Source organism: Carcharodon carcharias (assembly GCF_017639515.1).
Source record: "Carcharodon carcharias isolate sCarCar2 chromosome 35 unlocalized genomic scaffold, sCarCar2.pri SUPER_35_unloc_5, whole genome shotgun sequence".
Taxonomy (NCBI): Eukaryota; Metazoa; Chordata; class Chondrichthyes; order Lamniformes; family Lamnidae; genus Carcharodon; species Carcharodon carcharias.
In genome coordinates this window covers 275,389-297,857 of record NW_024470721.1, presented here as the reverse complement: position 1 = coordinate 297,857, position 22,469 = coordinate 275,389, and the positions used below count along the sequence as shown (strand labels likewise).

The 22,469-nt window shown below is 58.2% G+C and overlaps 1 protein-coding gene across 2 annotated transcripts in view; it reads left to right on the top strand.

Moving 5' to 3' along the window:
• Positions 1–22,469, top strand: part of fam3a (FAM3 metabolism regulating signaling molecule A) — an 80,684-nt gene that overhangs the window by 34,077 nt on the left and 24,138 nt on the right. For both annotated transcript variants that reach the window (XM_041181461.1, XM_041181460.1), the window contains exon 2: positions 13,744–13,854. In XM_041181461.1, the coding sequence (XP_041037395.1) occupies positions 13,744–13,854 (111 nt within the window). The remainder of the gene's footprint in view (positions 1–13,743; positions 13,855–22,469) is intronic.

Genomic DNA, 22,469 nt, shown 5'->3' with positions numbered 1-22,469 from the left:
GTCTGTCACTGTATAACACTGGGGTACAGTACTGGTGGGGACGGGTCTGTCACTGTATAACACTGGGGTACAGTACTGGTGGGGACGGGTCTGTCACTGTATAACACTGGGGTACAGTACTGGTGGGGACAGGGTTGTCACTGTATAACACTGGGGTACAGTACTGGTGGGGACGGGTCTGTCACTGTATAACACTGGGGTACAGTACTGGTGGGGACGGGTCTGTCACTGTATAACACTGGGGTACAGTACTGGTGGGGACGGGTCTGTCACTGTATAACACTGGGGTACAGTACTGGTGGGGACGGGTCTGTCACTGTATAACACTGGGGTACAGTACTGGTGGGGACAGGGTCTGTCACTGTATAACACTGGGGTACAGTACTGGTGGGGACGGGTCTGTCACTGTATAACACTGGGGTACAGTACTGGTGGGGACGGGTCTGTCACTGTATAACACTGGGGTACAGTACTGGTGGGGACGGGTCTGTCACTGTATAACACTGGGGTACAGTACTGGTGGGGACAGGGTCTGTCACTGTATAACACTGGGGTACAGTACTGGTGGGGACGGGTCTGTCACTGTATAACACTGGGGTACAGTACTGGTGGGGACGGTCTGTCACTGTATAACACTGGGGTACAGTACTGGTGGGGACAGGGTCTGTCACTGTATAACACTGGGGTACAGTACTGGTGGGGACGGGTCTGTCACTGTATAACACTGGGGTACAGTACTGGTGGGGACGGGTCTGTCACTGTATAACACTGGGGTACAGTACTGGTGGGACGGGTCTGTCAGTGTATAACACTGGGGCACAGTACTGGTGGGGACGGGTCTGTCACTGTATAACACTGGGGTACAGTACTGGTGGGGACGGGTCTGTCACTGTATAACACTGGGGTACAGTACTGGTGGGGACGGGTCTGTCACTGTATAACACTGGGGTACAGTACTGGTGGGGACGGGTCTGTCACTGTATAACACTGGGGTACAGTACTGGTGGGGACAGGGTCTGTCACTGTATAACACTGGGGTACAGTACTGGTGGGGACGGGTCTGTCACTGTATAACACTGGGGTACAGTACTGGTGGGGACAGGGTCTGTCACTGTATAACACTGGGGTACAGTACTGGTGGGGACGGGTCTGTCACTGTATAACACTGGGGTACAGTACTGGTGGGGACGGGTCTGTCACTGTATAACACTGGGGTACAGTACTGGTGGGGACGGGTCTGTCACTGTATAACACTGGGGTACAGTACTGGTGGGGACGGGTCTGTCACTGTATAACACTGGGGTACAGTACTGGTGGGGACGGTCTGTCACTGTATAACACTGGGGTACAGTACTGGTGGGGACGGGTCTGTCACTGTATAACACTGGGGTACAGTACTGGTGGGGACGGGTCTGTCACTGTATAACACTGGGGTACAGTACTGGTGGGGACGGGTCTGTCACTGTATAACACTGGGTACAGTACTGGTGGGGACGGGTCTGTCACTGTATAACACTGGGGTACAGTACTGGTGGGGACGGGTCTGTCACTGTATAACACTGGGGTACAGTACTGGTGGGGACGGGTCTGTCACTGTATAACACTGGGGTACAGTACTGGTGGGGACGGGTCTGTCACTGTATAACACTGGGGTACAGTACTGGTGGGGACGGGTCTGTCACTGTCTAACACTGGGGGACAGTACTGATGGGGACGGGTCTGTCACTGCATAACGCTGGTGTACAGTACTGGTGGGAAGTGTCTGTCACTGTATAAAACTGGGTACAGTACTGGTGGGGACGGGTTTGTTACTGTATAACACTGGGGTACAGTACTGGTGGGGACGGGTCTGTCACTGTATAACACTGGGGTACAGTACTGGTGGGGACGGGTCTGTCACTGTATAACACTGGGGTACAGTACTGGTGGGGACGGGTCTGTCACTGTATAACACTGGGTACAGTACTGGTGGGGACGGGTCTGTCACTGTATAACACTGGGGTACAGTACTGGTGGGGACGGGTCTGTCACTGTATAACACTGGGGTACAGTACTGGTGGGGACGGGTCTGTCACTGTATAACACTGGGGTACAGTACTGGTGGGGACAGGGGTGTCACTGTATAACACTGGGTACAGTACTGGTGGGGACGGGTCTGTCACTGTATAACACTGGGGTACAGTACTGGTGGGGACGGGTCTGTCACTGTATAACACTGGGGTACAGTACTGGTGGGGACGGGTCTGTCACTGTATAACACTGGGGTACAGTACTGGTGGGGACGGGTCTGTAACTGTATAACACTGGGGTACAGTACTGGTGGGGACAGGGGTGTCACTGTATAACACTGGGGTACAGTACTGGTGGGGACGGGTCTGTCACTGTATAACACTGGGGTACAGTACTGGTGGGGACAGGGGTGTCACTGTATAACACTGGGGTACAGTACTGGTGGGGACGGGTCTGTCACTGTATAACACTGGGGTACAGTACTGGTGGGGACGGGTCTGTCACTGTATAACACTGGGGTACAGTACTGGTGGGGACGGGTCTGTCACTGTATAACACTGGGGTACAGTACTGGTGGGGACGGGTGTGTCACTGTATAACACTGGGTTACAGTACTGGTGGGGACGGGTCTGTCACTGTATAACACTGGGGTACAGTACTGGTGGGGACGGGTCTGTCACTGTATAACACTGGGGTACAGTACTGGTGGGGACGGGTCTGTCACTGTATAACACTGGGGTACAGTACTGGTGGGGACGGGTCTGTCACTGTTTATCTCTGGTGTACAGTACTGGTGGGGACGGGTCTGTCACTGTATAACACTGGGGTACAGTGCTTGTTGGGACGGGTCGATCTGTGTATAACACTGGCGTATAGTACTGGTGGGAACAGGTCTGTCACTGTATAACACTGGGGTACAGTACTGGTGGGGATGGGTCTGTCACTGTATAACACTGGGGTACAGTACTGGTGGGGACGGGTCTGTCACTGTATAACACTGGGGTACAGTACTGGTGGGGCAGGTCTGTCACTGTATAACACTGGGGTACAGTACTGGTGGGGACGGGTCTGTCACAGAAAACACTGGGGTACAGTACTGGTGGGGACGAGTCTGTCACTGTATAACACTGGGGTACAGTACTGGTGGGGACATGTCTGTCACTGTATAACACTGGGGTACAGTACTGGTGGGGACTGGTCTGTCACTGTATAACACTGGGGTACAGTACTAGTGGGGACGGGTCTGTCACTGTATAACACTGGGGTACAGTACTGGTGGGGACGGGTCTGTCACTGTATAACATGGGTACAGTACTGCTGGGGACGGTTCATTCACTGTATAACACTGGTGCACAGTACTGGTGGGGACGGGTCTGTCACTGTGTAACACTGGGGTACAGTACTGGTGGGGACAGGTCTGTCACTGTGTAACACTGGGGTACAGTACTGGTGGGGACGGGTCTGTCACTGTATAACACTGGGGTACAGTACTGGTGGGGACGGGTCTGTCACTGTATAACACTGGGGTACAGTACTGGTGGGGACAGGGGTGTCACTGTATAACACTGGGGTACAGTACTGGTGGGGACGGGTCTGTCACTGTATAACACTGGGGTACAGTACTGGTGGGGACAGGGTCTGTCACTGTATAACACTGGGGTACAGTACTGGTGGGGACGGGTCTGTCACTGTATAACACTGGGTACAGTACTGGTGGGGACGGGTCTGTCACTGTATAACACTGGGGTACAGTACTGGTGGGGACGGGTCTGTCACTGTATAACACTGGGGTACAGTACTGGTGGGGACGGGTCTGTCACTGTATAACACTGGGGTACAGTACTGGTGGGGACGGGTCTGTCACTGTGTAACACTGGGGTACAGTACTGGTGGGGACGGGTCTGTCACTGTATAACACTGGGGTACAGTACTGGTGGGGACAGGTCTGTCACTGTATAACACTGGGGTATAGTACTGGTGGGGACGGGTCTGTCACTGTATAACACTGGGGTACAGTACTGCTGGGGACTGGGGTGTCACTGTATAACACTGGGGTACAGTACTGGTGGGGACGGGTCTGTCACTGTATAACACTGGGGTACAGTACTGCTGGGGACGGGTCTGTCACTGTGTAACACTGGGGAATAGTACTGGTGGGGACAGGTCTGTCACTGTGTAACACTGGGGTACAGCACTGGTGGGGACGGGTCTGTCACTGTATAACACTGGGGTACAGTACTGGTGGGGACGTTTCTGTCACTGTATAACACTGGGGTACAGTACTGGTGGGGACAGGGGTGTCACTGTATAACACTGGGGTACAGTACTGGTGGGGACGGGTCTGTCACTGTATAACACTCGGGCACAGTACTGGTGGGGACGGGTCTGTCAGTGTATAACACTGGGGCACAGTACTGGTGGGGATGGGTCTGTCACTGTATAACACTGGGGTACAGTACTGGTGGGGACGGGTCTGTCACTGTATAACACTGGGGTACAGTACTGGTGGGGACAGGGGTGTCAGTGTATAACACTGGGGTACAGTACTGGTGGGGACGGGTCTGTCACTGTATAACACTGGGTTACAGTACTGGTGGGGACAGGGGTGTCACTGTATAACACTGGGGTACAGTACTGGTGGGGACGGGTCTGTCAGTGTATAACACTGGGGTACAGTACTGGTGTTACCAGGTCTGTCACTGTATAACACTGGGGCACAGTACTGGTGGGGACGGGTCTGTCACTGTATAACCCTGGGGTACAGTACTGGTGGGGACGGGTCTGTCACTGTATAACACTGGGGTACAGTTCTGGTGGGGACTGGTCTGTCACTGTATAACACTGGGGTACAGTACTGGTGGGGACGGGTCTGTCACTGTATAACACTGGGGTATAGTACTGGTGGGGACGGGTCTGTCACTGTATAACACTGGGGTACAGTACTGGTGGGGAAGTGTCTGTCACTGTATAACATTGGGGTACAGTACTGGTGGGGACAGGGGTGTCATTGTATAACACTGGGGTACAGTACTGTTGGGGACGGGTCTGTCACTGTGTAACGCTGGGGTACAGTACTGGTGTGGTCTGGTCTGTCACTGTATAACACTGGGCTACAGTACCGGTGGGGACAGATCTGTCACTGTATAACACTCGGGTACAGTATTTGTGGGGACAGGGGTGTCACTGTATAACACTGGGGTACAGTACTGGTGGGGACAGATCTGTCACTGTATAACACTGGGGTACAGTACTGGTGGGGACAGGTGTGTCACTGTATAACATTGGGGTACAGTACTGGTGGGGACGGGTCTGTCACTGTATAACACTGGGGCAAAGTACTGGTGGGGACGGGTCTGTCACTGTATAACACTGGGATACAGTACTGGTGGGGACGGGTCTGTCACTGTATAACATTGGGGTACAGTACTGGTGGGGACGGGTCTGTCACTGTATAACACTGGGGTACAGTACTGGTGGGGACAGGTCTGTCAGTGTATAACACTGGGGTACAGTACTGGTGTTGCCAGGTCTGTCACTTTATAACACTGGGGCACAGTACTGGTGGGGACGGGTCTGTCACTGTATAACACTGGGGTTCAGTACTGATGGGGACGGATCTGTCACTGTATAACACTGGGCTACAGTACTGGTGGGGACGGGTCTGTCACTGTATAACACTGGGGTACAGTACTGGTCGGGACTGGTCTGTCACTGTATAACACTGGGGTACAGTACTGGTGGGGACGGGTCTGTCACTGTATAACACTGGGGTACAGTACTGGTGGGGACGGGTCTGTCACTGTATAACACTGGGGTACAGTACTGGTGGGGACGGGCCTGTCACTGTGTCACACTGGGGTATAGTACTGGTGGGGACGGGTCTGTCACTGTGTAACACTGGGGTACGGTACTGGTGGGTCGGGTCTGTCACTGTGTAACACTGGGGTACAGCACTGGTGGGGACTGGTCTGTCACTGTATAACACTTGGGTATAGTACTGGTGGGGACGGGTCTGTCACTGTCTAACACTGGGGCACAGTACTGGTGGGGACGGGTCTGTCACTGTATAACACTGGGATACAGTACTGGTGGGGACGGGTCTGTCACTGTATAACACGGGTACAGTACTGGTGGGTACGGGTCTGTCACTGTATAACACTGGGGTACAGTACTGGTGGGGACGGGTCTGTCACTGTACCACTGGGGTACAGTACTGGCGTGGATGGGTCTGTCACTGTATAACACTGGGGTACAGTACTGGTGGGGACAGGGTTGTCACTGTATAACGCTGGGGTACAGTACTGGTGTGTTCTGGTCTGTCACTGTATTACACTGGGCTACAGTACTGGTGGGGACGGATCTGTCACTGTATAACACTGGGGTACAGTACTGGTGGGGACGGGTCTGTCACTGTATAACACTGGGGTACAGTACTGGTGGGGACGGGTCTGTCACTGTATAACACTGGGGTACAGTACTGGTGGGGACAGGGGTGTCACTGTATAACACTGGGGTACAGTACTGGTGGGGACGGGTCTGTCACTGTATAACACTGGGGTACAGTACTGGTGGGGACGGGTCTGTCACTGTATAACACTGGGGTACAGTACTGGTGGGGACGGGTCTGTCACTGTATAACACTGGGGTACAGTACTGGTGGGGACGGGTCTGTCACTGTATAACACTGGGGTACAGTACTGGTGTGGATGGGTCTGTCACTGTATAACACTGGGGCACAGTACTGGTGTGGTCTGGTCTGTCACTGTATAACACTGGGTTACAGTACTGGTGGGGACGGGTCTGTCACTGTATAACACTGGGGTACAGTACTGGTGGGGACGGGTCTGTCACTGTATAACACTGGGGTACAGTACTGGTGGGGACGGGTCTGTCACTGTATAACACTGGGGTACAGTACTGGTGGGGACGGGTCTGTCACTGTGTAACACTGGGGTACAGTACTGGTGGGGATATCTGTCACTGTATAACACTGGGGTACAGTACTGGTGGGGACGGGTCTGTCACTGTATAACACTGGGGTACAGTACTGGTGGGGACGGGTCTGTCACTGTATAACACTGGGGTACAGTACTGGTGGGGACAGGGGTGTCACTGTATAACACTGGGGTACAGTACTGGTGGGGACGGGTCTGTCACTGTATAACACTGGGGTACAGTACTGGTGGGGACGGGTCTGTCACTGTATAACACTGGGGCACAGTACTGGTGGGGACGGGTCTGTCACTGTATAACACTGGGGTACAGTACTGGTGGGGACGGGTCTGTCACTGTATAACACTGGGGTACAGTACTGGTGGGGACAGGGTCTGTCAGTGTATAACACTGGGGTACAGTACTGGTGGGGACGGGTCTGTCACTGTATAACACTGGGTACAGTACTGGTGGGGAATGGTCTGTCACTGTATAACACTGGGGTACAGTATTGGGGGGGACGGGTCTGTCACTGTATAACACTGGGTACAGTACTGGTGGGGACCGGGTCTGTCACTGTATAACACTGGGGTACAGTACTGGTGGGGACGGGTCTGTCACTGTATAACACTGGGGTACAGTACTGGTGGGGACGGGTCTGTCACTGTATAACACTGGGGTACAGTACTGGTGGGGACTGGTCTGTCACTGTATAACACTGGGGTACAGTACTGGTGGGGACGGGTCTGTCACTGTATAACACTGGGGTACAGTACTGGTGGGGACGGGTCTGTCACTGTATAACACTGGGGTACAGTACTGGTGGGGACGGGTCTGTCACTGTATAACACTGGGGTACAGTACTGGTGGGGACAGGGTCTGTCACTGTATAACACTGGGGTACAGTACTGGTGGGGACGGGTCTGTCACTGTATAACACTGGGGTACAGTACTGGTGGGGACTGGTCTGTCACTGTATAACACTGGGGTACAGTACTGGTGGGGACAGGGCTGTCACTGTATAAGACTGGGGTACAGTACTGGTGTGGAAAGGGTCTGTCACAGTATAACACTGGGGTACAGTACTGGTGCGGACGGGTGTGTCACTGTATAACACTGGGGTACAGTACTGGTGGGGACTGGTCTGTCACTGTATAACACTGGGGTACAGTACTGGTGGGGACGGGTCTGTCACTGTATAACACTGGGGTACAGTACTGGTGGGGACGGGTCTGTCACTGTATAACACTGGGGTACAGTACTGGTGGGGACGGGTCTGTCACTGTATAACACTGGGGTACAGTACTGGTGGGGACGGGTCTGTCACTGTATAACACTGGGGTACAGTACTGGTGGGGACGGGTCTGTCAGTGTATAACACTGGGGTACAGTACTGGTGGTGACAGGTCTGTCACTGTATAACACTGGGGCACAGTACTGGTGGGGACGGGTCTGTCACTGTATAACACTGGGGTACAGTACTGGTGGGGACGGGTCTGTCACTGTATAACACTGGGGTACAGTACTGGTGGGGACTGGTCTGTCACTGTATAACACTGGGGTACAGTACTGGTGGGGACTGGTCTGTCACTGTATAACACTGGGGTACAGTACTGGTGGGGACGGGTCTGTCACTGTATAACACTGGGGTACAGTACTGGTGGGGACGGGTCTGTCACTGTATAACACTGGGGTACAGTACTGGTGGGGACGGGTCTGTCACTGTATAACACTGGGGTAAAGTACTGGTGGGGACGGGTCTGTCACTGTATAACACTGGGGTACAGTACTGGTGGTGATGGGTCTGTCACTGTATAACACTGGGGTACAGTACTGGTGGGGACGGGTCTGTCACTGTATAACACTGGGGTACAGTACTGGTGGGGAAGGTTCTGTCACTGTATAACACTGGGGTACAGTACTGAGGGGACAGGTCTGTCACTGTATAACACTGGGGTACAGTACTGGTGGGGACGGGTCTGTCACTGTATAACACTGGGGTACAGTACTGGTGGGGACGGGTCTGTCACTGTATAACACTGGGTACAGTACTGGTGGGGACGGGTCTGTCACTGTATAACACTGGGGTACAGTACTGGTGGGGACGGGTCTGTCACTGTATAACACTGGGGTACAGTACTGGTGGGGACAGGGTCTGTCACTGTATAACACTGGGGTACAGTACTGGTGGGGACGGGTCTGTCACTGTATAACACTGGGGCTACAGTACTGGTGGGGACGGGTCTGTCACTGTATAACACTGGGGTACAGTACTGGTGGGGACGGGTCTGTCACTGTATAACACTGGGGTACAGTACTGGTGGGGACGGGTCTGTCACTGTATAACACTGGGGTACAGTACTGGTGGGGACTGGTCTGTCACTGTATAACACTGGGTACAGTACTGGTGGGGACGGGTCTGTCACTGTATAACACTGGGGTACAGTACTGGTGGGGACGGGTCTGTCACTGTATAACACTGGGGTACAGTACTGGTGGGGACGGGTCTGTCACTGTATAACTCTGGGGTACAGTACTGGTGTGGACGGGTCTGTCACTGTAGAACACTGGTGTATAGTACAGGTGGGGACTGGTCTGTCAGTGTATAACATTGTGGTACAGTACTGGTGGGCACTTGTTTCTCGCTGTATAACACTGGGGTACAGTACTGGTGGGGACAGGGCTGTCACTGTATAACACTGGGGTACAGTACTGGTGGGGACGGGTCTGTCACTGTATAACACTGGGGTACAGTACTGGTGGGGACGGGTCTGTCACTGTATAACACTGGGGTACAGTACTGGTGGGGACGGGTCTGTCACTGTATAACACTGGGGTACAGTACTGGTGGGGACGGGTCTGTCACTGTATAACACTGGGGTACAGTACTGGTGGGGACGGGTCTGTCACTGTATAACACTGGGGTACAGTACTGGTGGGGACTGGTCTGTCACTGTATAACACTGGGGTACAGTACTGGTGGGGACTGGTCTGTCACTGTATAACACTGGGGTACAGTACTGGTGGGGACGGATCTGTCACTGTATAACACTGGGGTACAGTACTGGTGGGGACGGGTCTGTCACTGTATAACATTGGGTTACAGTACTGGTGGGGACGGGTCTGTCACTGTATAACACTGGGGTACAGTACTGGTGGGGACAGGTCTGTGACTGTATAACACTGGGTTACAGTACTGGTGGGGACGGGTCTGTCACTGTATAACACTGGGGTACAGTACTGCTGGGGACAGGTGTGTCACTGTATAACACTGGAGTACAGTACTGGTGGGGACGGGTCTGTCACTGTATAACACTGGGGTACATTACTGGTGGGGATGGGTCTGTCACTGTATAGCACGGGTACAGTACTGGTGGGGACGCGTGTCACTGTAAAACACTGGGGTACAGTTCTGGTGGGTACGGGTCTGTCATTGTATAACACTGGGGTACAGTACTGGTGGGGACGGGTCTGTCTCTGTATAACACTGGGGTACAGTACTGGTGGGGACGGGTCTGTCAGTGTATAACACTGGGGCACAGTACTGGTGGGGACGGGTCTGTCACTGTATAACACTGGGGTACAGTATTGGTGGGGACGGGTCTGTCACTGTTTAACACTGGGGTACAGTACTGGTGGGGACGGGTCTGTCACTGTATAACACTGGGTTGCAGTAATGGTGGGGACAGGGGTGTCACTGTATAACACTGGGCTACAGTACTGGTGGGGACCGATCTGTCACTGTATAACACTGGGGTACAGTACTGGTGGGGACAGGTCTGTCACTGTATAACACTGGGGTACAGTACTGGTGGGGACGGGTCTGTCAGTGTATAACACTGGGGTACAGTACTGGTGTTGCCAGGTCTGTCACTGTATAACACTGGGGCACAGTACTGGTGGGGACGGGTATGTCACTGTACAACACTGGGGTACAATACTGGTGGGGACGAGTTTGTCACTGTATAACCCTGGGGTACAGTACTGGTGGGGAGGGCTCTGTCACTTAGAACACTGGGGTCAGTACTGATGTGGACGGATCTGTCACTGTATAACACTGGGGTACAGTACTAGTGGGGACGGGTCTGCCACTGTATAACACTGGGGTACAGTAGTGGTCGGGACGGGTCTGTCACTGTATAACACTGGGGTACAGTACTGGTGGGGACGGGTCTGACACTGTTATACACTGGGGTACAGTACTGGTGGGGACGGGTCTGTCACTGTGTAACACTGGGGTACAGTACTGGTGGGGACGGGTTTGTCACTGTGTAACACTGGGGTCCTGTACTGGTGGGGGCGGGTCTGTCACTGTATAACACTGGGGTACAGTACTGGTGGGGACGTGTCTGTCACTCTGTAACACTGGGGTACAGCTCTGGTGGGGACAGGGGTGTCACTGTATAACACTGGGGTACTGTACTGGTGGGGACAGGTCTGTCACTGTGTAACACTGGGGTACAGCACTTGTGGGGACAGGGGTGTCACTGTGTTACACTGGGGTACAGTACTGGTGGGGACGGGTCTGTCACTGTGTAACACTGGGGCACAGTACTGGTGGGGACGGGTCTGTCACTGTATAACACTGGGGTACAGTACTGGTGGGGACGGGTCTGTCACTGTATAACACTGGGGTACAGTACTGGTGGGGACGGGTCTGTCACTGTGTAACACTGGGGTACAGTACTGGTGGGGACGGGTCTGTCACTGTGTAACACTGGGGTACAGTACTGGTGGGGACGGGTCTGTCACTGTGTAACACTGGGGTACAGCACTGGTGGGGACTGGTCTGTCACTGTATAACACTGGGGTATAGTATTGGTGGGGACGGGTCTGTCACTGTATAACACTGGGGCACAGTACTGGTGGGGACGGGTCTGTCACTGTATAACACTGGGATACAGCACTGGTGGGGACGGGTCTGTCACTGTATAACACGGGTACAGTACTTGTGGGTACGGGTCTGTCACTGTATAACACTGGGGTACAGTACTGGTGGGGACAGGTCTGTCACTGTACCACTGGGGTTCCGTTTCTGTTGTGGATGGGTCTGTCACTGTATAACACTGGGGTACAGTACTGGTGGGGACAGGGGTGTCACTGTATAATTCTGGGGTACAGTACTGGTGTGGTCTGGTCTGTCACTGTATAACACTGGGCTACAGTACTGGTGGGGACGGGTCTGTCACTGTATAACACTGGGGTACAGTACTGGTGGGGACGGGTCTGTCACTATAACACTGCGGTACAGTACTGGTGGGGACGGGTGTCACTGTATAACACTGGGGTACAGTACTGGTGGGGACGGGTCTGTCACTGTATAACACTGGGGTACAGTACTGGTGCGGACGGGTCTCTCTCTGTATAACACTGGGGTACAGTACTGGTGGGGACGGGTCGGTCAGTGTATAACACTGGGGCACAGTACTGGTGGGACGGGTCTGTCACTGTATAACACTGGGGTACAGTACTGGTGGGGACGGGTCTGTCACTGTATAACACTGGGTTACAGTACTGGTGGGGACATGGGTGTCACTGTATAACACTGGGCTACATTACTGGTGGGGACGGATCTGTCACTGTATAACACTGGGGTACAGTACTGGTGGGGACAGGTCTGTCACTGTATAACACTGGGGTACAGTACTGGTGGGGACGGGTCTGTCAGTGTATAACACTGTGGTACAGTACTGGTGTTGCCAGGTCTGTCACTGTATAACACTGGGGCACTGTACTGGTGGGGACGGGTCTGTCATTGTATAACACTGGGGTACAGTACTGGTGGGGACGGGTTTGTCACTGTATAACCCTGGGGTACAGTACTGGTGGGGAGGGGTCTGTCACTGTAGAACACTGGGGTCAGTACTGATGTGGACGGATCTGTCACTGTATAACACTGGGGTACAGTACTGGTGGGGACGGGTCTGTCACTGTATAACACTGGGGTACAGTACTGGTGTTGCCAGGTCTGTCACTGTATAACACTGGGGTACAGTACTGGTGGGGACGCGTCTGTCACTGTGTAACACTGGGGTACAGTACTGGTGGGGACGGGTCTGTCACTGTGTAACACTGGGGTCCTGTACTGGTGGGGGCGGGTCTGTCACTGTATAACACTGGGGTACAGTACTGGTGGGGACGGGTCTGTCACTGTGTAACACTGGGGTACAGCACTGCTGGGGACAGGGGTGTCACTGTATAACACTGGGGTACAGTACTGGTGGGGACGGGTCTGTCACTGTGTAGCACTGGTGTACAGCACTGGTGGGGACAGGGGTGTCACTGTATAACACTGGGGTACAGTACTGGTGGGGACGGGTCTGTCACTGTATAACACTGGGGTACAGTACCGGTGGGGACGGGTCTGTCACTGTGTAACACTGGGGCACAGTACTGGTGGGGACGGGTCTGTCAGTGTATAACACTGGGGTACAGTACTGGTGGGGACGGGTCTGTCACTGTGTAACACTGGGGTACAGCACTGGTGGGGACAGGTCTGTCACTGTGTAACACTGGGGTGCAGTACTGGTGGGGACAGGTCTGTCACTGTGTAACACTGGGGTACAGCACTGGTGGGGACAGGTCTGTCACTGTGTAACACTGGGGTACAGTAGTGGTGGGGACAGGTCTGTCACTGTGTAACACTGGGGTACAGCACTGGTGGGGACAGGTCTGTCACTGTGTAACACTGGGGTACAGTACTGGTGGGGACAGGGGTGTCACTGTGTAACACGGGGATACTGTACAGGTCTGATCGCGTGGTGCTACCGATCTCAGTGTTGTCTCTCTCTCTCTTCACAGGGCCGCTCAGGATTCTGGCCGTTGTTCTGACTGTGGCAGTGACCTGGATTTTGGGAAGCGTGCTGCTGGGGCACGGCACTGCACTTCACCGACTGCAGCAGCTGCTGATTGGTGAGTCCGGCCGGGCTCCGTCAGAAGGGTGGAATTGGGGCATGCTCATTGGCACTGCTCATTGCCCCGCAGGACTGGCACCAGGCAGCTGGGGGGTAATTGCAGCTTCGACTCAAGTGTATACCATGAGTGGATCAAGAGAGCTCAACACTACCGGACCACACCTCCTGATCAGATCTGACTCAGCCTCAGCCGGTCAGGACTATTCGACTGTGGGAGTGAGGATTGGGGTGATCCAACGCTGCGCAGGGATTGGAGAATGGGCAGAGGGCTGGGACCGGTGTGTAGACGGGTCTGTCTGTGTCGGAGGCTGGGACCGGTGTGTAGACGGGTCTGTCTGTGTCGGAGGCTGGGACCGGTGCGGAGACGGGTCTGTCTGTGTCGGAGGCTGGGACCGGTGTGTAGACGGGTCTGTCTGTGTCGGAGGCTGGGACCGGTGCGGAGACGGGTCTGTCTGTGTCGGAGGCTGGGTCCGTTGTGTAGACGGGTCTCTCTGTGTCGGAGGCTGGGACCGGTGTGTAGACGGGCCTGTCTGTGTCGGAGGCTGGGACCGGTGTGTAGACGGGTCTGTCTGTGTCGGAGGCTGGGGCCGGTGTGTAGACGGGTCTGTCTGTGTCGGAGGCTGGGACCGGTGTGTAGACGGATCTGTCTGTGTCGGAGGCTGGGACCAGTGTGTAGACGGGTCTGTCTGTGTCGGAGGCTGGGACCAGTGTGTAGACGGGTCTGTCTGTGTCGGAGACTGGGACTGGTGCGCAGACAGGTCTGTCTGTGTCGGAGGCTGGGACCAGTGTGTAGACGGGTCTGTCTGTGTCGGAGGCTGGGACTGGTGCGGACACGGGTCTGTCTGTGTCGGAGGCTGGGTCCGTTGTGTAGACGGGTCTGTCTGTGTCGGAGGCTGGGACCGGTGTGTAGACAGGTCTGTCTGTGTCGGAGGCTGGGACCGGTGCGGAGACGGGTCTGTCTCTGTCGGAGGCTGTGTCCGTTGTGTAGACGGATCTGTCTGTGTCGGAGGCTGGGACCGGTGTGTAGACGGGTCTGTCTGTGTCGGAGGCTGGGACCGGTGCAGAGACGGGTCTGTCTGTGTGGGAGGCTGGGACCGGTGTGTAGACGGGTCTGTCTGTGTCGGAGGCTGGGACCGGTGCGTAGACGGGACTGTCTGTGTCGGAGGCTGGGACCGGTGCGGAGACGGGTCTGTCTGGGTCGGAGGCTGGGACCGGTGCGGAGATGGGTCTGTCTGTGCCGGAGGCTGGGACCGGTGCGGAGACGGGTCTGTCTGTGTCGGAGGCTGGGACCGGTGCAGAGACGGGTCTGTCTGTGTTGGAGGCTGGGACCGGTGCGGAGACGGGTCTGTCTGTGTCGGAGGATGGGACCGGTGCGGAGACGGGTCTGTCTGTCGGAGGCTGGGACCGGTGCGGAGACGAGTCTGTCTGTGTCGGAGGCTGGGACCGGTGTGTAGACGGGTCGGTCTGTGTCGGAGGCTGGGACTGGTGTGTAGACGGGTCTGTCTGTGTCGGAGGCTGGGACCGGTGTGTAGACGGGTCTCTCTGTGTCGGAGGCCGGGACCGGTGTGCAGACGGCTCTGTCTGTGTCGGAGGCTGGGACCGGTGTGCAGACGGGTCTCTCTGTGTCGGAGGCTGGGCCCGGTGTGCAGACGGGTCTGTCTGTGTCGGAGGCTGGGACCGGTGTGTAGACGGGTCTGTCTGTGTCGGAGGGTGGGACCGGTGTGTAGACGGGTCTGTCTGTGTCGGAGGCTGGGACCGGTGTGTAGACGGGTCTGTCTGTGTCGGAGGCTGGGACCGGTGCGGAGACGGGTCTGTCTGTGTCGGAGGCTGGGACAGGTGTGTAGACGGGTCTGTCTGTGTCAGAGGCTGGGACCGGTGCGGAGACGGGTCTGTCTGTGTCGGAGGCTGGGTCCGTTGTGTAGACGGGTCTCTCTGTGTCGGAGGCTGGGACCGGTGTGTAGACGGGTCTGTCTGTGTCGGAGGCTGGGACCGGTGTGTAGACGGGTCTGTCTGTGTCGGAGGCTGGGACCGGTGTGTGGACGGGTCTGTCTGTGTCGGAGGTTGGGGCCGGTGTGCAGACGGATCTGTCTGTGTCGGAGGCTGGGACCGGTGTGTAGACGGGTCTGTCTGTGTCGGAGGCTGGGACCGGTGCGGAGACGGGTCTGTCTGTGTCGGAGGCTGGGACCGGTGCGGAGACGGGTCTGTCTGTGTCGGAAGCTGGGACCGGTGTGTAGACGGGTCTGTCTGTGTCGGAGGCTGGGACCGGTGTGTAGACGGGACTGTCTGTGTCGGAGGCTGGGACCGGTGTGTAGACGGGTCTCTCTGTGTCGGAGGCTGGGACCGGTGTGCAGACGGGTCTGTCTGTGTCGGAGGCTGGGCCCGGTGTGCGGACGGGTCTGTCTGTGTCGGAGGCTGGGACCGGTGTGTAGACCAGTCTGTCTGTGTCGGAGGCTGGGACCGGTGCGGAGACGGGTCTGTCTCTGTCGGAGGCTGGGACCGGTGCGGAGACGGGTCTGTCTCTGTCGGAGGCTGTGTCCGTTGTGTAGACGGATCTGTCTGTGTCGGAGGCTGGGACCGGTGTGTAGACGGGTCTGTCTGTGTCGGAGGCTGGGACCGGTGTGTAGACGGGTCTGTCTGTGTCGGAGGCTGGGACCGGTGTGTAGACGGGTCTGTCTGTGTCGGAGGCTGGGACCGGTGTGTAGACGGGTCTGTCTGTGTCGGAGGCTGGGACCGGTGTGTAGACGGGTCTGTCTGTGTCGGAGGCTGGGACCGGTGTGTAGACGGGTCTGTCTGTGTCGGAGGCTGGGACCGGTGCAGAGACGGGTCTGTGTGGGAGGCTGGGACCGGTGTGTAGACGGGTCTGTCTGTTTCGGAGGCTGGGAGCGGTGCGTAGACGGGACTGTCTGTGTCAGAGGCTGGGACCGGTGCGGAGACGGGTCTGTCTGGGTCGGAGGCTGGGACCGGTGCGGAGATGGGTCTGTCTGTGCCGGAGGCTGGGACCGGTGCGGAGACGGGTCTGTCTGTGTCGGAGGCTGGGACCGGTGCGGAGACGGGTCTGTCTGTGTCGGAGGCTGGGACCGGTGTGTAGACGGGACTGTCTGTGTCGGAGGCTGGGACCGGTGTGTAGACGGGTCTCTCTGTGTCGGAGGCTGGGACCGGTGTGCAGACGGGTCTGTCTGTTTCGGAGGCTGGGCCCGGTGTGCAGACGGGTCTGTCTGTGTCGGAGGCTGGGACCAGTGTGTAGACCAGTCTGTCTGTGTCGGAGGCTGGGACCGCTGTGTAGACGGGTCTGTCTGTGTCGGAGGCTGGGACCGGTGCGGAGACGGGTCTGTCTCTGTCGGAGGCTGTGTCCGTTGTGTAGACGGATCTGTCTGTGTCGGAGGCTGGGACCGGTGTGTAGACGGGTCTGTCTGTGTCGGAGGCTGGGACCGGTGCAGAGACGGGTCTGTCTGTGTGGGAGGCTGGGACCGGTGTGTAGACGGGTCTGTCTGTGTCGGAGGCTGGGACCGGTGCGTAGACGGGACTGTCTGTGTCGGAGGCTGGGACCGGTGCGGAGACGGGTCTGTCTGGGTCGGAGGCTGGGACCGGTGCGGAGACGGGTCTGTCTGTGCCGGAGGCTGGGACCGGTGCGGAGACGGGTCTGTCTGTGTCGGAGGCTGGGACCGGTGCGGAGACGGGTCTGTCTGTGTTGGAGGCTGGGACCGGTGCGGAGACGGGTCTGTCTGTGTCGGAGGATGGGACCGGTGCGGAGACGGGTCTGTCTGTCGGAGGCTGGGACCGGTGCGGAGACGAGTCTGTCTGTGTTGGAGGCTGGGACCGGTGCGGAGACGGGTCTGTCTGTGTTGGAGGCTGGGACCGGTGCGGAGACGGGTCTGTCTGTGTCGGAGGATGGGACCGGTGCGGAGACGGGTCTGTCTGTCGGAGGCTGGGACCGGTGCGGAGACGGGTCTGTCTGTGTCGGAGGATGGGACCGGTGCGGAGACGGGTCTGTCTGTCGGAGGCTGGGACCGGTGTGTAGACGGGTCTGTCTGTGTCGGAGGCTGGGACCGGTGTGTAGATGGGTCGGTCTGTGTCGGAGGCTGGGACTGGTGTGTAGACGGGTCTCTCTGTGTCGGAGGCCGGGACCGGTGTGCAGACGTCTCTGTCTGTGTCGGAGGCTGGGACCGGTGTGCAGACGGGTCTCTCTGTGTCGGAGGCTGGGCCCGGTGTGCAGACGGGTCTGTCTGTGTCGGAGGCTGGGACCGGTGTGTAGACGGGTCTGTCTGTGTCGGAGGCTGGGTCCGTTGTGTAGACGGGTCTGTCTGTGTCGGAGGCTGGGACCGGTGTGTAGACGGGTCTGTCTGTGTCGGAGGCTGGGACCGGTGTGTAGACGGGTCTGTCTGTGTCGGAGGCTGGGACCGGTGTGTAGACGGGTCTGTCTGTGTCGGAGGTTGGGGCCGGTGTGCAGACGGATCTGTCTGTGTCGGAGGCTGGGACCGGTGTGTAGACGGGTCTGTCTGTGTCGGAGGCTGGGACCGGTGTGTAGACGGGTCTGTCTGTGTCGGAGGCTGGGACCGGTGTGTAGACGGGTCTGTCTGTGTCGGAGGCTGGGACCGGTGCGGAGACGGGTCTGTCTGTGTTGGAGGCTGGGACCGGTGCGGAGACGGGTCTGTCTGTGTCGGAAGCTGGGACCGGTGTGTAGACGGGTCTGTCTGTGTCGGAGGCTGGGACCGGTGTGTAGACGGGACTGTCTGTGTCGGAGGCTGGGACCGGTGTGTAGACGGGTCTCTCTGTGTCGGAGGCTGGGACCGGTGTGCAGACGGGTCTGTCTGTGTCGGAGGCTGGGCCCGGTGTGCAGACGGGTCTGTCTGTGTCGGAGGCTGGGACCGGTGTGTAGACGGGTCTGTCTGTGTCGGAGGCTGGGACCGGTGTGTAGACGGGTCTGTCTGTGTCGGAGGCTGGGACCGGTGTGTAGACGGGTCTGTCTGTGTCGGAGGCTGGGACCGGTGCGGAGACGGGTCTGTCTGTGTCGGAGGCTGGGACCGGTGTGTAGACGGGTCTGTCTGTGTCGGAGGCTGGGACCGGTGCGGAGACGGGTCTGTCTGTGTCGGAGGCTGGGTCCGTTGCGTAGACGGGTCTGTCTGTGTCGGAGGCTGGGACCGGTGTGTAGACGGGTCTGTCTCTGTCGGAGGCTGGGACCGGTGCGTAGACGGGACTGTCTGTGTCGGAGGCTGGGACCGGTGCGGAGACGGGTCTGTCTGTGTCGGAGGCTGGGACCGGTGCGTAGACGGGACTGTCTGTGTCGGAGGCTGGGACCGGTGCGGAGACGGGTCTGTCTGGGTCGGAGGCTGGGACCGGTGCGGAGATGGGTCTGTCTGTGTCGGAGGCTGGGACCGGTGCGGAGACGGGTCTGTCTGTGTCGGAGGCTGGGACCGGTGCGGAGACGGGTCTGTCTGTGTCGGAGGCTGGGACCGGTGCAGAGACGGGTCTGTCTGTGTCGGAGGATGGGACCGGTGCGGAGACGGGTCTGTCTGTGTCGGAGGCTGGGACCGGTGCGGAGACGGGTCTGTCTGTGTCGGAGGCTGGGACCGGTATGCATACGGGTCTGTCTGTGTCGGAGGCTGGGTCCGTTGTGTAGACGGGTCTGTCTGTGTCGGAGGCTGGGACCGGTGCGGAGACGGGTCTGTCTGTGTCGGAGGCTGGGTCCGTTGTGTAGACGGGTCTGTCTGTGTCGGAGGCTGGGACCAGTGTGTAGACGGGTCTGTCTGTGTCGGAGGCTGGGACCGGTGCGTAGACGGGTCTGTCTGTGTCGGAGGCTGGGACCGGTGTGGAGATGGGTCTGTCTGTGTCGGATGCTGGGACCGGTGCGGAGATGGGTCTGTCTGTGTCGGAGGCTGGGACCGGTGTGTAGACGGGTCTGTCTGTGTCGGAGGCTGGGACCGGTGTGTAGACGGGTCTGTCTGTGTCGGAGGCTGGGACCGGTGTGTAGACGGGTCTGTCTGTGTCGGAGGCTGGGACCGGTGCGTAGACGGGACTGTCTGTGTCGGAGGCTGGGACCGGTGCGGAGACGGGTCTGTCTGTGTCGGAGGCTGTGTCCGTTGTGTAGACGGGTCTGTCTGTGTCGGAGGCTGGGACCGGTGTGTAGACGGGTCTGTCTGTGTCGGAGGCTGGGACCGGTGTGTAGACGGGTCTGTCTGTGTCGGAGGCTGGGACCGGTGCGTAGACGGGACTGTCTGTGTCGGAGGCTGGGACCGGTGCGGAGACGGGTCTATCTGTGTCGGCGGCTGGGACCGGTGGGTATACTGGTCTGTCTGTGTCAGAGGCTGGGACCGGTGTGTAGACGGGTCTGTCTGTGTCGGAGGCTGGGACCGGTGTGTGACGGGTCTGTCTGTGTCAAATGCTGGGACCGGTGCGGAGATGGGTCTGTCTGTGTCGGAGGCTGGGACCGGTGCAGAGACGGGTCTGTCTGTGTCGGAGGCTGGGACCGGTGTGTAGACTGGTCTGTCTGTGTCGGAGGCTGGGACCGGTGCGGAGATGGATCTGTCTGTGTCGGAGGCTGGGTCCGTTGTGTAGACGGGTCTGTCTGTGTCGGAGGATGGGGCCGGTGTGCAGACGGATCTGTCTGTGTCGGAGGCTGGGACCGGTGTGTAGACGGGTCTGTCTGTGTCGGAGGCTGGGACCGGTGCGTAGACGGGACTGTCTGTGTCGGAGGCTGGGACCGGTGTGTAGACGGGTCTGTCTGTGTCGGAGGCTGGGGCCGGTGTACAGACGGATCTGTCTGTGTCGGAGGCTGGGACCGGTGTGTAGACGGGTCTGTCTGTGTCGGAGGCTGGGACTGGTGCGTAGACGGGACTGTCTGTGTCGGAGGCTGGGACCGGTGCGGAGACGGGTCTATCTGTGTCGGCGGCTGGGACCGGTGCGGAGACGGGTCTGTCTGTGTCGGAGGCTGGGTCCGTTGTGTAGACGGGTCTGTCTGTGTCGGAGGCTGGGACCAGTGCGGAGACGGGTCTGTCTGTGTCGGAGGCTGGGTCCGTTGTGTGGACGGGTCTGTCTGTGTCGGAGGTTGGGACCGGTGTGTAGACGGGTCTGTCTGTGTCGGAGGCTGGGACCGGTGTGTAGACGGGTCTGTCTGTGTCGGAGGCTGGGACCGGTGCGTAGACCGGACTGTCTGTGTCGGAGGCTGGGACCAGCGTGGAGATGGGTCTGTCTGTGTCGGAGGCTGGGACCGGTGCGGAGACGGGTCTGTCTGTGTCGGAGGCTTGGACCGGTGCAGAGACGGGTCTGTCTGTGTCGGAGGCTGGGACCGGTGTGTAGAGGGGTCTGTCTGTGTCGGAGGCTGGGACCGGTGCGGAGACGGATCTGTCTGTGTCGGAGGCTGGGTCCGTTGTGTAGACGGATCTGTCTGTGTCGGAGGCTGGGTCCGTTGTGTAGACGGGTCTGTCTGTGTCGGAGGCTGGGACCGGTGTTTAGATGGGTCTGTCTGTGTCGGAGGCTGGGACCGGTGCGTAGACGGGACTGTCTGTGTCGGAGGCTGGGACCGGTGCGGAGATGGGTCTGTCTGTGTCGGAGGCTGGGACCGGTGTGTAGACGGGTCTGTCTGTGTCGGAGGCTGGGTCCGTTGTGTAGACGGGTCTGTCTGTGTCGGAGGCTGGGACCGGTGTGTAGACGGGTCTGTCTGTGTCGGAGGCTGGGACCGGTGTGTAGACGGGTCTGTCTGTGTCGGAGGCTGGGACCGGTGTGTAGACGGGTCTGTCTGTGTCGGAGGTTGGGGCCGGTGTGCAGACGGATCTGTCTGTGTCGGAGGCTGGGACCGGTGTGTAGACGGGTCTGTCTGTGTCGGAGGCTGGGACCGGTGTGTAGACGGGTCTGTCTGTGTCGGAGGCTGGGACCGGTGCGGAGACGGGTCTGTCTGTGTTGGAGGCTGGGACCGGTGCGGAGACGGGTCTGTCTGTGTCGGAAGCTGGGACCGGTGTGTAGACGGGTCTGTCTGTGTCGGAGGCTGGGACCGGTGTGTAGACGGGACTGTCTGTGTCGGAGGCTGGGACCGGTGTGTAGACGGGTCTCTCTGTGTCGGAGGCTGGGACCGGTGTGCAGACGGGTCTGTCTGTGTCGGAGGCTGGGCCCGGTGTGCAGACGGGTCTGTCTGTGTCGGAGGCTGGGACCGGTGTGTAGACGGGTCTGTCTGTGTCGGAGGCTGGGACCGGTGTGTAGACGGGTCTGTCTGTGTCGGAGGCTGGGACCGGTGTGTAGACGGGTCTGTCTGTGTCGGAGGCTGGGACCGGTGCGGAGACGGGTCTGTCTGTGTCGGAGGCTGGGACCGGTGTGTAGACGGGTCTGTCTGTGTCGGAGGCTGGGACCGGTGCGGAGACGGGTCTGTCTGTGTCGGAGGCTGGGTCCGTTGCGTAGACGGGTCTGTCTGTGTCGGAGGCTGGGACCGGTGTGTAGACGGGTCTGTCTCTGTCGGAGGCTGGGACCGGTGCGTAGACGGGACTGTCTGTGTCGGAGGCTGGGACCGGTGCGGAGACGGGTCTGTCTGTGTCGGAGGCTGGGACCGGTGCGTAGACGGGACTGTCTGTGTCGGAGGCTGGGACCGGTGCGGAGACGGGTCTGTCTGGGTCGGAGGCTGGGACCGGT